General features: G+C 39.5%; 1 protein-coding gene across 1 annotated transcript; it reads left to right on the top strand.

The window, feature by feature from the left end:
• Positions 1-939, top strand: LOC104876143 (olfactory receptor 1361). Its single transcript, XM_010644026.2, has one exon. The coding sequence runs from the start codon at positions 1-3 to the stop codon at positions 937-939; it is 939 nt and encodes a 312-aa protein (XP_010642328.1).
• Positions 940-14,526: the final 13,587 nt, after the last annotated feature.

The following is a 14,526-nucleotide window of genomic DNA, read 5'->3' as shown; positions in this document are numbered from 1 at the left end:
ATGAGAAACCTGAACCAGTCCAGCATCTCTGAGTTCCTCCTCCTGGGCCTCTCCAGGCAGCCCCAGCAGCAGCAGCTCCTCTTCCGGCTATTCCTGACCATGTACCTGGCCTCTGTCCTGGGGAACCTGCTCATTGTCCTGGCCATCAGCACCGACAATCGCCTACACATCCCCATGTATTTCTTCCTCAGCAACCTGTCCTTTGTGGACATCTGCTTCTCCTCCACCTCTGTCCCCAAGGTGCTGGCTAATCACATGCTTGGTAGCCAGGCCATCTCTTTCTCTGGCTGTCTCACACAAATGTATTTCCTTTTTATGTTTGCTGATATGGACAATTTCCTCCTGGCTGTGATGGCCTATGATCGCTTTGTTGCCATCTGCCACCCCTTATATTACAGCACAAAGATGACTCATCAGCTCTGCGCTGTGCTGCTGGCTGGATCTTGGGTTGTTGCCAACCTGAATGCTCTGTTGCACACCCTGCTGACGGCTCGGCTCTCATTCTGTGCAGACAATGTGATCCCCCACTTCTACTGTGATGTGATTCCCCTCCTGAGACTCTCCTGCTCAGACACACATCTCAATGAAATGATAATTCTTTATGAAGCAGGGCTGATCATGATAGCTCCATTTACTTGTATTCTGGTGTCATATATCCTTATAGTGTGGGCTGTCCTGAGGGTCCCATCTAGGAGAGGAAGATGGAAAGCCTTCTCCACCTGTGGCTCCCACCTGGCTGTCGTTTTCCTCTTCTATGGCACCATAATATCTCTGTATTTCAACCCTTCATCATTTCACTCAACAGAGAAAGATACCGCAGCTGCCATGATGTACACAGTGGTGACTCCCACGCTAAACCCTTTCATCTACAGCCTGAGAAATAAAGACATGAAAAGGGCTCTAGGAAAAGTCATTACAATAAAGTTTTTCTCTACTTAATGATGATTTAGGCTAGGGAAATCATGAAAAATTAAACTAATTTTCCAGAAAATCTGTTTTGTTTTTTCTGCTATATGAAAGTTAGCATTTATCTTTTGTAAAAGAAACATCTAATATCTACCTAGGGAGAATAAAGCCCTTCATATAGACTCTTTAAGGTTAAAGATGGAAAGAGTCACTTTGAAGAAATGACTATTCTAATTTTCAGTGTTCTGTAAAAACCCACTGGAAGCACAACTGTTGCTGAAAATGCTTGCTGTATTGCACATTACAACAAAGGAGAATGTGTACCTGTGGGGAATAGTGAAGCTTGTCACTGTAAGTGTGCCTGAGCATTTATTCTAGGCCCTGAGCTTGTGTGAAGTGATGTTGAGGCTTGCTGTAGACGTGAATATCTTAATACATCTCATCTGGAAGGAGGGAAAGTGTGGTTGGCAAAGAAGTTCAGCTGCACATATGAGCCAGTGTGGGTGGCAGTGCTTGGTCATTTTTGTGGCCAGGACAATATTCATATGTGTGTGCTCAGTTGTGATTAGAGCTTGGTCTTAATTTGTCTTGACCTCTCGCAGTCCTAGTGGGCTTGATATTGATATTCTGTGGAATTTTGTGTGGCCCTAGGATGAGCACCAAGACCAGTAGTTGTGAGGGCCAGGATGGCTCTCCCAGAGATTGGGGTTGTTTACTTTAACTTACACGGAGACTTTGAGTGAAGTACATCCAATGGGAAAATGACATTGGTAAAGAGGAAAGAAAAGATGGGTTTATGTATAGTTCCAGGAAATCTTAATTCTTCCACTCATTTCTTCTCTCTTCTCGTCTAGTTTTACATTACCGTAGAAATATGGGTAAGTTAAATAAGAAAGAAATATATTCCATAATGACATTTTCTGGCCAAGTCAATCAACTGCACCTTTTCATTTTTTTTAAATCTCCTGTTCCATTTATGTCAATATATGTGTGTATTTTTTAATAATATTCATTTATTTAATGTTTTTAGTATTGGAGATCGAACTCAGACCTTGTGCTGGTGAGGCAGGCATGTTACCAGTGGGCTAAATCCCTAGCCCTGCAGGCGTTTTTTTATTTATGCAACATTTTATAATCTGGCTTTTCAAATTTTATTTTATAACAAAGCTTCTACAATTTATCATGTAATTGCTACAATTTGTATGACATCCTTATATATTTCTACTTAGTAATTGTTTCTGAATTAAATCATAAAGAAAATTTACTATTTAATATATACTTTAGAATTCATTTTGAAAATAACTATAGTGAATAAAAAGTTGAAATACATATGAACTAATTTTCTCCTTGTTTTTGACTTTTCAGCATTTTTACACTGATGTATCTATTTGTGGAAATCTTTATGTTTATGTTACTTGAACTTGAAGTTGACTGAGCTTGCTGCATATATAGGTTGTACCTTTTCGATAAACTGAAGATACTTTAAACCATCATTATTCAAATATCTCCCCCTCTCTGTTTCCCCTCCCTCCTTTCTCTTTACTACTCTGATTATGTATATCTGGTGCACTTAATACTGTCCACATTTCTTTGAGTCTCTGTTCATTTCTGTTTATTGTGTTTACCTCTCTGTTCTTCACCTTCCCTAAATTCTTATCAATAAACCTTGAAGCTTGAGGATTCTTCCACCATTTTGAATCCCTGTAATGAATTTTTCATTTCAGTTACTGAATTTTCCAACTCCAGAATTTCTATCTGGCTCTTTCTCTCTTATTTATTCATGCACTTTTTTGTTTACATGAGTACACATTTGCAGTACATCATTATTACATTTTTCCTAGGGAGTTGGTTATAAGTACATAACTCTTCTCAATTCTTAATTATACCCTGCCCACCCCTCCCTGCTCCTTCCACCTCTTGGTCTCCTTCTTCCAGTTCTTTTGCTCCCATCCTTTTTCCCTTCCTTCCCTTCCTCTCCCTTCATCTCTTGTTCCTTCATCTGTTTGAAAAACATCACCCTGTTTACTATTTATCTTTTACCTTGCTCCCACTCTATATATTTGAATTTCTTACAGAAGAAAAAGTACGCAATTAAGCTTCTGTGTCTGACTTATTTCACTTAATATTTCAATCTCAAGGTGCATCCATCTACCTATGAGGGCCTCAAGTTAATCTTTTTTCATGGCAGAGTAGAACTACATTGTGTGTGAATGCCACATTTTGTTTACCCATTCATCTGTTGATGGGCATATAGATCATTTCCTAGTTTTCACTATAATAAATTGTGGTGCTATGAATATGGTATGCATGTCTCATTGTAACATGATGAATTACACTTTTTCAGGAAGATCCCTACAAGAAAAATAGCTGGGTCAATCAATTATCTATTTTTAGTTTTTTAAGGAATCTCCACAGTGGTTGTACTAGTTTACTTTCCCATCACCAATGTGGTTTATTTTTTCCCATATCTTTTCCAGCATTTGTTATTGATTTCTTGATGATTACATTATTTCCGCCATAATATGCTATCTCGATTTTGTATTACTTTGCATTTTTCTAATAGTCAGTGATGTTGAATATTTTTCATGTTTTTATTGACCATTTGTATTCTTCTGAAAAGTGGCTTTCATTTCAGTTGTCCTTTTTTAATTGGATCATTTGTTTGCTTTTTTCTGGATCTAATCATTTTGAGTTCTTTATATATTCTAGTTCTTAATTTTCTCTCCAGTGAATAGCTGGCAAAAAATTTCCCCATTCTTTTCACTCTTTTGGTTGTTCCCTTTGCTGTGCTGAAGCTTTTTTTGTTTTGTTTTGTTTTGTTTTTGTTTTTTGAGACAGTGTGTCACTATGTTGTGCTGAAGCTTTTTAACTTGGTACCATCCCATTTATTGATTCTGGGTATTATTTGTTGCACCATTGGTAGTCTCTTCAGAATGTCCTTGTCTATTCTTGCCTATGTCTTCAAGAGTTTTACTTATTTTGTCTTCTAGCAGATTATCTCCTTAATTTCGTACGGCACTGTTATCCTACTTTCATTTTATTATTTCATCATGATATCCTTAACTTTTGTGAACATTTTATAATGGCTCCTTTGAAATATTTAGGTTGAATCTGACATCTGATCCTTCTCAGGCTGTTTCTACCAAGTGCTTTTCTTCTGCTATTTGGGTAATGATTTCTTGTTTCTGTGCAAGCTTTCCACTTTTATTTTGTTGTAAAATGGACATTTTGGAAAATATAGCCTCTCTGGTTATTGGTCCCTCTTCCTCTGCAACTTACTTATCTTCTCATTTACTTATTTAGTCATGACTGTGTTTTAGCGACATCCACTCCTCCAGCCCCTTCCAAAACAGTGCTGAGCCTGTGATGTTCCTCATGCAGGTGCACGTTGGGAATGCCCATAGCCACCTGACATGACCTTGAGCTTGGAAGGCATCTCTTACACTCTTAACACACAAGCTGTACAACTCCGGTGATTTATTGTCCCAATGTTCTGATAGAGCACAAGTTTTCTACCAAAGACTGTAACCACATTGTAAGTCCTTTAAAGGAATTGTTTGTGAGGTTCTTATTTGGTATGTGTTCTGGCCCTGAGAAGGGCTCCTCTGTTTCACTTGCCAGCTTTCTCTGGCACAGTAGTTAGCCTCCAATAGATGTTCATTACATGCAAGAATCTCTTCACAGTTGTCTTTCAACTGAGCTTCCAAGATTCTTGAGAGTGCTCTCAGGTATAAACTTCATACAGTGTTGCCAATTAAGCCAGATTCTTTTCTTTTCATTTGAGACAGGGTCTCCCTATGTAGTTGAAGCTGCCTTTGAACTCAGTATGAGGTGGCCAGGATGGCCTTGAACCCGAGGTGATCTTCCTGCCTTGGCCTACAGAGTGCTTGGATTACAGGCATATCCCAGCATTGCTGGCTAAGCCAGTTTCTTAGGAAAGAGATCAAGAGCTGTTCATGGCCTGCTTCTCCTCTTAGGTAAAATCCCTGAGCCAGTGCTCTGGAGATGAGGGTGGGAACAATGACAACATTCTGAAAGACACTTGCTCCAGGTGCTGAAGTCATGCTGGGTCGGTAGGTGGGTAGGTAAGGGGCACAGAAAGGTGAGGTCCATTCAGGTTGCCTCTGCTTACATGGAACCATAGCCATACAAGTAAAACAGTAAGTTTGGGGTCCAGTGTTCTCAGCAAGCCACAATCAGATGTGGGTTGGGCAGAAGAATGAAGTTTCTGCCGCCCAAGTGCACTCAATTAGGACTCAAACTCAGCAACAGGAAAGCTGGATGCATTATGCACAATGCTGAAGTGCTCTGGCTTGGGGATGGGGGAGAGAGACCCTGTGTTCTTGGCTGTAAGAGTTCAGAATTGACCTCTGCATCCCTGTCCTGGAAGAGTAGAAGAGGCCTGCCGTGGTCTTGGTTCAAATGCCAGTTACTCTCATTTTTCTCCCTGAGTGCTCACAGATTTCCTTTAAGATCATTTTGTTTTATCTGCTGTTTACCCTTAGGATAATTTTCAGGGGCTTTGGGTGATTTGCAGACACCAAAGGCATTAACCACTGAATGAGGCATCTGGTCTCATCCTGAGATAAAAGAGCACATCGGGACTCTGGGCTCCGAAGTTCTATAAGCCACATGATTGTAAAAGTGTCAAGAAGAAAAGAACCATTTTTAACATTTGCTTTCCTGACCCTGAACACCCGCTTCCTATGGGCTAGGATAGACAGGCAGGCAAATCTTAAAATGTAAACTCCCCTAATTACGAAGAATTACTACGTCTGGGTTGAAATTTAACTGTCTTGTGACCATGATTTATATATCAGCCATGGGAACCGAGAATGAAATGTAACCACCCGAATAAGGTCAAGGCTGTAAAACCCTATAAAAGAAGGAGTTGTAATCCAGTACATCATTGATCCTGGCACTGCTTTTAGGTGTGACTGACCTTTGTCAACAAAATAAACTTTCTTATTTTACTTCCATTTTGTGCCTCTCTTTGAGTGTCAATTACCAATTCCTTCCGTAACATTTCTACATCTATTTATAATTTAATATGATTTTTGTTTGTTAGCCTGCTGAGGTGATAGATTACATCAATTAATTGTTGGGCTACAGATTCAGTAGTGCCTCTGCCTGCCTCACAAGTGCAAGGTCCTGAGTTTGAGTCCTAGTACCAAAAAAAACCCCAAAAGACAACAATCAACTGATTTAAAAATGTTGAACTAGCTAAGCTTGGTGGTGCATGCCTATAATACCAGCACTTGGGAGGTGGAGGCAGGAGGACTGCCACAAGTTTACGGTCTGCCTATGGTGCATAGTGAGTTCAAGGACAGCCTGCATTGCAAGACTCTGTCTTAAAAAAAAATGTGAACCAGCCTTGCACACCTGGAATATATCATACTTGGTCATGAAATTGCTTTCCTTTTATTTATTTATTTTTTGGAGACAGGGTCTCCCTATGTAGTTGAGACTGACCTGGAACTCACTATGTAGCCCAGGCTGGTCTCGAACTCACAGCGATCCTCCTGCCTCAGCCTCCCAAGTGCTGGATTATAGGCATGTACCACCACAACTGGCTGAATTTCCTTTTAAACATTGCTAGGTTTGATTTGGTAATATTTTGTTTAGGAGTTCTGTATCTATGTTCGTGAAACATTAATTATAGTTTCCCTTCCTTTTTTTTGACACTATTTTTTTTTTTTTACTACCAGAAATTGAACTCAGGACATTGCACCTGCAAGGCATGCCTGGTGCCCCTGAGCTAAACCACTGGCCCCTTCCTTTTTTGGAGAAGGGTCTTGCTATGTAGTTCAGGCTGGCCTTGAACTCACTGTGATCCTCCTGCCTCAGCTTCCTAAATCCTAGGATTACAAGAGTGTGCACCACCATGCCTGGTAGTTTGTGTACCTTTTTTTAAAAATTGAGTTTATTGGTACATTTTAGGTATACAGTACAGTTACATTCATTATTGGGATCTTGTACCTTTACGTGACAGGTGTTAGTTCTTCTTTTTCTTCCTCTTCTTCTTTTGGTACTGAGAATTAAACTCAGGACCTTGAACTTGCAAAGCAGGCAGCAGCACCACTGAGCTAAATCTCCAGCCCTTGTGTTCCTTTCTTGAAATATCTTTGGTTTTGGTATTTGGTAATGCTAATCTCATAGCATGAGTTAGGAAACAATCCCTCTGCTTGTGTTTTCTGAAGAGATTGTAGAAAATAGGTAACCTTATTTTCATGAATGTTTGCATATTTCACCTGTGAAACCATTTGGGCCTGGTATAATTTCTGTTCTGAAAGGTTATTATCAATTTAATTTATTTAGTAGATATAAGCCTATTCAGATTATTTATCTTTGGGTCAGTTTTTCATAGATTGTGTCTTTCAAAGAATCAGTTTTAAGTCATCAAATTTATAGGCATAGCATTGTCGTAATTTTCCTTTATCATCCTTTTAATGCTCATAGGAGCAGTAGTGATGGTCCCTTCTTTTACTTTTCTTTTTCTCCTTTTTCTTTTTTGGATAGGGTCTCATTAAGAACTCCAGACTGAACGTTGATTCACTATGTAACTCAGGCTGGCCTGAAATTTGGAAGTGATTCTCCTGCCTCAGCCTCTCAAATGCTGGGATTGCAGGCATACACCATCATATCTGGTTTCCCCTCATTAATTTTTAATAGTAGTGATTTGTATCTTATCTTTCTGTTGGCTAGACTGGCTAAAGGTTAATCAATGTTTGTTTTCACTGATTTTACTTCTTGTTTTGGATTTATTCATTCCAATTTTATTATTTCTTTTTTCTGCTTAGTTTGGGTTTAATTTTCTCTTCTTTTTCCAATTTTCTAAAGTGGAAATTTACTGTTATGGTTTGCATCTGGAGTGCGCTTCAAAGTTATTAAAGGATTGGTCACCAGCATGGGAGGTGGCAGAACCTTTAGGAGGGGAAGCCTAATCGAAGTAAGTTAGGTCCCTGGGGGCATGCCCTTGAAGAGGATTACTGGGACCCCAGTTACTTCCTGTGTCTCTCTTTGCCTTCTCTACAATACACTTTCACGATGATGTACAGTTCTATTACAGGCCCGAACCTTTGAAACTGTGGGCCAAAAACACACTTTTTTTTTTTTTTTTTTTTTTTTGTACTGAGAAACTCAGGACTTTGCACTTGCCAGGCAGGCATGGCAGCACTGAGCTAAATCCCTAGCCCCACTTTCTCTTTTAAATTCTCAGGTACTGTACTTTGTCACAGTAATGAAGAGCTGACCAAAACACATTACTGATTTTAGATTTTTCTCACAAATAATCAATGGTATAAATTTCCATTATAACTGCTTTTGCCACATCACAAACATTTCAATAAGCTGTATTTTCATTTGCCTTGTTAAATTATTTTTAAAAATCTCTTTACATCCTTCCGTTGATACACTTATTATTTGGAAATCTGTTACCTAATCTCCAAACACTTTAGGATTTTCCAGCTATCTTTCCCTTATTGATTTTAAAATGATTACATTGTGATTTGAGCGCATGCTTGGTATGACTTTTGTTTTTGTTTTTTTTTGGCTCTTAATATGTCTTAGTGAATACTAAATGTATTTTAAGGATGTGTATTCTGTTGATGTTGGGCAAAGTATAATTATTACATAGCTAGTACCTGGTGCCAGGAAATTGGGTGAGATCACTTAGAGCAATTCTCTACCCACTGCAGACAAATGGAATCATATTCTCTGGAGGTAGGCCATAAAAACTGGTAATTTTGGAAGCTATATTATGATTCTATTGGGCCCTAATGTTGAAAACCTCTGATGGAGAGAGCTGGTGTCCATAGAAAAGGCATGAAGTGGGCTACAGTTTAATCCCTGGTGCACAACATTTAGAATTTAGGCCCTGGCCTGTTTTCAGCAAAAAATGCTGATAGGTCAGTTTAGCCAGAATCCTCTTATCCCTCACACTTCCTATTATCCTGGCTGACCACTGAATTCACCTAGGAACTGATGAATCTTTGCTTAGTCAAACTTTGGTCAGGCCTTTGTTGTTCTGCTTTTGAGACAAGGCCTCACTATGTATTTCAGGCCTGTCTTGACCTAAGTAGGTAGCCCAGGCTGGCCTTGAACTAGCAGCAATCCTCCTGCCTCTGCCTCCTGAGTGCTAGGAATGCACTAGGTTTAGTTAGGCTTTTGAACCTTTCCCCAGGATTCATCTGTGTATTTCCTTGTAAAATTGTTTTAGCAAAAGAACCTTGCTGATTTAGTTTATCAAGAACTCCTATCAGTATCTGATCAGGCCTCTTATCCTTCCATCACCCTTTCAGGTGGTGTGCGATCACTCTGGCCTGTCTTTAGTAAGAATGCTGTTGACATAATCCTTTTATCCCTGATACTTCCTCATATGAACTTTTCCAACCACTGAACTTTATTCTGCTCCTTGGATATGGCCCTTTTGCAGTGTCTTATGCTTAACAAGGATTGTCGAATAATTCTTTTTAAAATGCTAACATTTGCATCTCATCAGATTCTACTTTAATTGGTCTAGTGTGTGCACTGGGTCTCATAATTTTTTTTTAAACCCTCCAGGTGATTCTGATAGGACATTAGGGCATGGCAAAGTTGGCTGGGGAAGTAGACATGACCTGTTAATTACAAAATCCTGGAAAACATGTGCAGAACAGTTCCCAAAGCCCCACACATGGACTTGTGAGAATTTGAGCAGGTTTTCAACAGAATGGCCTAGACCTGACTTCAGCCCGAGGCGTGGGATCCCAGCACTACCCCCTGAAGACTCATAAGTTCTCATGGGTTTCCAAGATTTGGACAATATAAAAGGACACAGACACCAAGAAGAGCTTGCTATTGTGGCTTTCCTTGTAATAGTCTTTGCTGCTTTCTCCACGGTGTTCTTTTATCTTGCATCTTCCTCTTTTATTCAGCCCAAGCTAGCTCTGCAAAGCCAGTATCTCTCTCAATCTTCACTTTTACTTTTTTCAAGTAAATTTGGCTACTGTTCTTTGCTCATTTCATTGAATTCTTTGTTTCAAATGAAAAGAACCTGCATTCCAACTGCAGAAGGAGAGACAAGCAACCCAGAACCTGGTAACATTTATTTGTTGAACCATTTTAGAAGGGGCTTCTGATATCACTGAGATTCTGCCTTACTTGAGAAAGAATGGCTATCAAGAAAATAGTAACAAAGCTGGGCGTGGTGGTGCATGCCTGTAATCCCAGCCCTTGGGAGGCTAAGGCAGGAGGATTGTTCTGAGTTCAAGACCAAACTGGGATACATGTGAGTTCCAGGTCAGTCTCAACTACGTAGTGAGACCCTGTCTCAAAAAAAAAAAAAAAAAATCTAAAAATAGAAATACCATTTGAATTCTGACTGTCCTTCTAGTTATCTTTTGGAAAGTTAAAGACATTGTATTACAATGTTAGATGCATATCCATGTTTATAGCCGCACAGCTCATAAACTCGTAATAGCTAAATCTTGGAAGCAGCCTATATGTCCATCAACAAGTGAATGGATAAAAAAATGTAACATGTATACATAAGAGTACTACTCTGCCATAGACAATAAATGAGTCATTTGTAGAAAAAGATACACTTGAGACCATGATGTTAAATGAAATAGATAAGACACATAAACTTATCACATGGTTTCTCTTATACGAGAAATCCAAAATATAATGGACAAAATAAAAGAAGGAAACAAGCACACAGGTCTGTTGCAAAAGAGAATGGGATAAAGTCGGACATGGTGGCACACACCTGTAATCCCAGCACTCAGGAGGCTGAGGCAGAAGGATTACCTCAAGTTCAAGGCCAGCTACATAGTGAGTTCAGAGCCAGCCTGGGCTGCATAGTGAGTTCAGGGCCAGCTTGAACCACAAAGTAAAACTTTGTCTCCAAAAAAAACCCACTGAAAAACAAAAACAAAGGATGGGATTCAAATGATTCGGAGGGAAGGGAAGGAAATGAAGGAAAGGAATTGGTATATATACATACCAATTCCCCATAAGGAATGTAATCATTATGTATTGCAACACATACCAATAGGGGTTGGGGATTTAGCTTAGTGGTGCCACCGCTTGCCTCACAAAGTCCTGAGTTCAATCCCTGATACCCAAAATAAAGACATGTACCAATAAAATAAAATTCTAAAGTACAAAACAGACTATCATGTTTAGTCAACTATTTTCTAATCTTTTAGTTATGCTATCTAGTAATGTTTGTTCTTTTACACAGAAGATAAATGCCTGGGTCAAGGGCCATAATAATTTTTTAACATTCTTTTTCAGTGTGAGTAAATGTTTCTACTGGCTCACCAAGCTGGATGTTACACACACACATTTGCACACACACACCCCTACCTACAATGGCATCTTTTTTCAATTTATAATTCTTAGATTTTTAATAAGCCTACTTTCCTGTCTTTTACCTATTCATGTTTGTTTAAATATTGTTCCTGTCTTGTTTCTCCCATCCCTACCCTTCATCTCATCTCTTATGACTTGTATCTAGGTATCTTTCAAAACATCATGTGCTCTTAGGTAAGGGTTTTCAGAGACAGCTGAATCTGGGGTGTGCGATACTGGGATTAAGAGTGTGATAAATGAGATTAACATAGTTCTAGATGTGGATAATGGAAGCCCTACCCTGGATGTGAGTGGCACTGAAAGGCTCTTAACTTGGATGGAATATGTAAAAAGAGAGGGAAAGCAGAGCTCCTGCTACTGCTTGCTGCCATGCCAAGAACTGCTTTTGTTCTATCATGTCCTTCTGCCATGTCACACACTGCCTTAAAGCCAGCTGATTAATGACTGAAACCTCTACAGACTGCAAGCTGAAACAGACCTCTCCTTTAATTTTAGGTCTCAGGTATTTTGTCTTAGAAACAAGAAAAATAACAAATACATCATCTTTCTAGTCTAGTGGCTAGTTACTTCCCCAGAAAGCTAACTTGTAACTTTTCTTGAATACAAGTCCTTGTCAGTTTGTATCTACATATACATCTATAAAATTTCTTTAATTCCTGTCCTGCTTTCCCACCTGGCCCCTCAGGACACTCAATGAGCCATTTCTTAAGTGGATTGTTGTTTTATTTGTAGTTGCTTTTGGAATTGTTTTTTTTGTTTGTTTGTTTTTAGGCAGGGTCTCTCTATGTAATTCAGGCTGGCCTTGAACTCACATGTAGCCCAGGCTGGTCTCAAAATCAGTGATCCTCCTGCCCCAGCTCCCAAAGTACTGGGATTGCAGGTGCATGCCACCATGCCTGTCTCTGAATCTTTGTTTTTGCACATTTTCTAAAGCTAGCTCTTGCTGCTATACCGGGAAAATATACTGTTGACCTTTTCCACTTCCTGGTAATGTGCTCTTTACTAAGCACTTACCCTTCCCAGAGCTTTCCAGGGGTTCTGGTGTTTGAGAGTAATTTAGAACCATGCTGGTCTCTGGGATCCAGGGAGGGGGCCCCCTGTGTATTCTTGGGCACAGCAGGAGCCAAACAGTTAACATATGCAGTAGGCTTCTCCCTAGCACAAAACATTGGGTCATGGTAGCAACATCCATCCAGATGTGAAACACTTGTTTTGGGGACCACACTGATGGCAGAGGACATAGCTTCCTCCCCAGGGATCCCCATCCCTGGCCCTGCCTGGCAGCTGCTTTGCCAAAATCTGCACATCTAGGTGGGTCCTGCACAAGTGACAATGGTATGGTCATCCCAGCAGGGTCCTAGAGCCCTTGCCCCCAGAGCATAAGCCAGACTTCTAAAGAACAACAAAATAGTGCTCTGAGCTGCCAGTTTTGGGCCTGGTCTTAAAGAGCATTGTTCAAGGGAAATATAGTCATTACAGGATAGTGTTTGTGTCCTTTAGCTATTACTTCTGTGTTGTCATTTCTGTTCTAACTTATAATTTAAAGTCGAACTGAATCAAAAAATGTCCTTATTTCAGAATATTTCTTTTTCTTTTTTTTTTTTTTTTTGGTATGGGAGATCGAACTTGGGTCCTTGCGGAACCACTGAGCTAAATTCCCAGCCCCACAGAATACTTTGTATAACACAGAATTTGCTAAATAAAAAACAAAAAACAAACCAATAGACAGGAAGAAGTAAAACTGTTATAGATAGTATACTTTTTTTTGTTTTTGTTTTTTGAGATAGGGTGTCGTGTTGCTATGTAGTTCAGACTGGCCACGAACTCACTACATAGTGCAGGCTGGCCTAGAACTTGCAGTGATCCTCCCGCCTCAGCCTCCCAAGTGCTGGGATTATAGATGTGTGTCACCACACCCAGCTTAAATGGTATACTTTTACCACAAACAGAAGTGAGAGCTTTATGAAAATTAAGAATATGCACTCAGATGACTAGTTAAACAAATATATTTTTAAAAACTTTTCTATGTAAGAACAATAGCAGCTAGAAAAATATAATGGGAAAACTATTTACAAATAACAAAATTGCACAGAACTTATATGAAAAAATAGAAAAATTTTCTCAGACATATAATACTGTAATAATATAGAAAAGCATGTTTTGGGATGGGAAACAAAATCTATAAACATGAATAAACTTTTTCAGTTTATAGGATGAACCCCTTCGAACCAAAATACCAATGTAGGACTTCAGGAAACAAAATCAAACTATCCAAGAATCCCTATCTGTACCACAGGAGGGGTTCCAGTGAAGGCACCACTGGCCCTGTCACTAGGCAGATAACAGGAGGGTCTGAGTATCAAGAGGCCAAAGACACTGACCACCCATTACAATGGAGACACCTGAATCCTGTCCCTTATAGGGCAATGTGAACTAACTACGAGACATAACTTTTTAAAAACTGCTTTGTGAGGTAGTATCCACTCTATTGCCAAAAGTCTGAGGATTCCATAAAGGAATTAAGCATAAGTAAGATTACTGATTAGTCATGGATCCAAGCCAACTTCTTCATGCATTTAGGTCTGTCCCACCTATTCAGGTTCCTGAGACTTCCTTCCTAGCAGGTGAAGTCTTGGCTGAGAAGAGGAACAAGATCTTCAAGAGCTATCCACTAATGGGACTGGATGGCCCGACCTCCAAAACTCTTTTGGCAATGGAGAGGCACAAGACAGCTGTTTGAGATTAACAGCTGAACTAAATACAGAAAGTGGACATGTGTATGGTGTAAAAAGGATTCTATAAAACAGCCAATCTCACCATAAATTGCAAATGTTATTCAAATTGAGCTATTTTAGATTACATACAGTCTCTAACATTCAGAAGCTGCAGTTTTCCTATATTCCAAAGTAAACAATTCAACACTCATGCCTTATCAGGGTGTTCAGAGTTATATGAATGGCTATTAGAAGGTGTTGGCTTAGAAAATCAGTACTTTGGTTGAGAACATAGTTCTAGATAAGGACCTTGGTGTTATTTCTCCTTTCTTAAGGAAAGCATTCCTGTGGGGGAGTCGGGGGACAACTGGTGGATCTATTTCAATAGAAAAGCACGTAAGCGGCCTTAAGCTTAATTCACATTCAAAGTCTTCTTGGGAAATGGATTTGTGATATACTGTTGTGCAACTTCACAAAGACAGTTCCTTAGTCCAAAAAGCCTGGATGATAACTGAGGTATAGCCCTGAGGATGTTTTCTTCCCTGGGAAT

Source organism: Fukomys damarensis, unplaced genomic scaffold (genome assembly GCF_012274545.1).
Source record: "Fukomys damarensis isolate Sample0158 unplaced genomic scaffold, DMR_v1.0_HiC HiC_scaffold_34, whole genome shotgun sequence".
NCBI classification, from domain to species: Eukaryota; Metazoa; Chordata; class Mammalia; order Rodentia; family Bathyergidae; genus Fukomys; species Fukomys damarensis.
The sequence above is the reverse complement of the archived record's forward strand: the minus strand, read 5'-3'. Positions and strand labels throughout refer to the sequence as shown.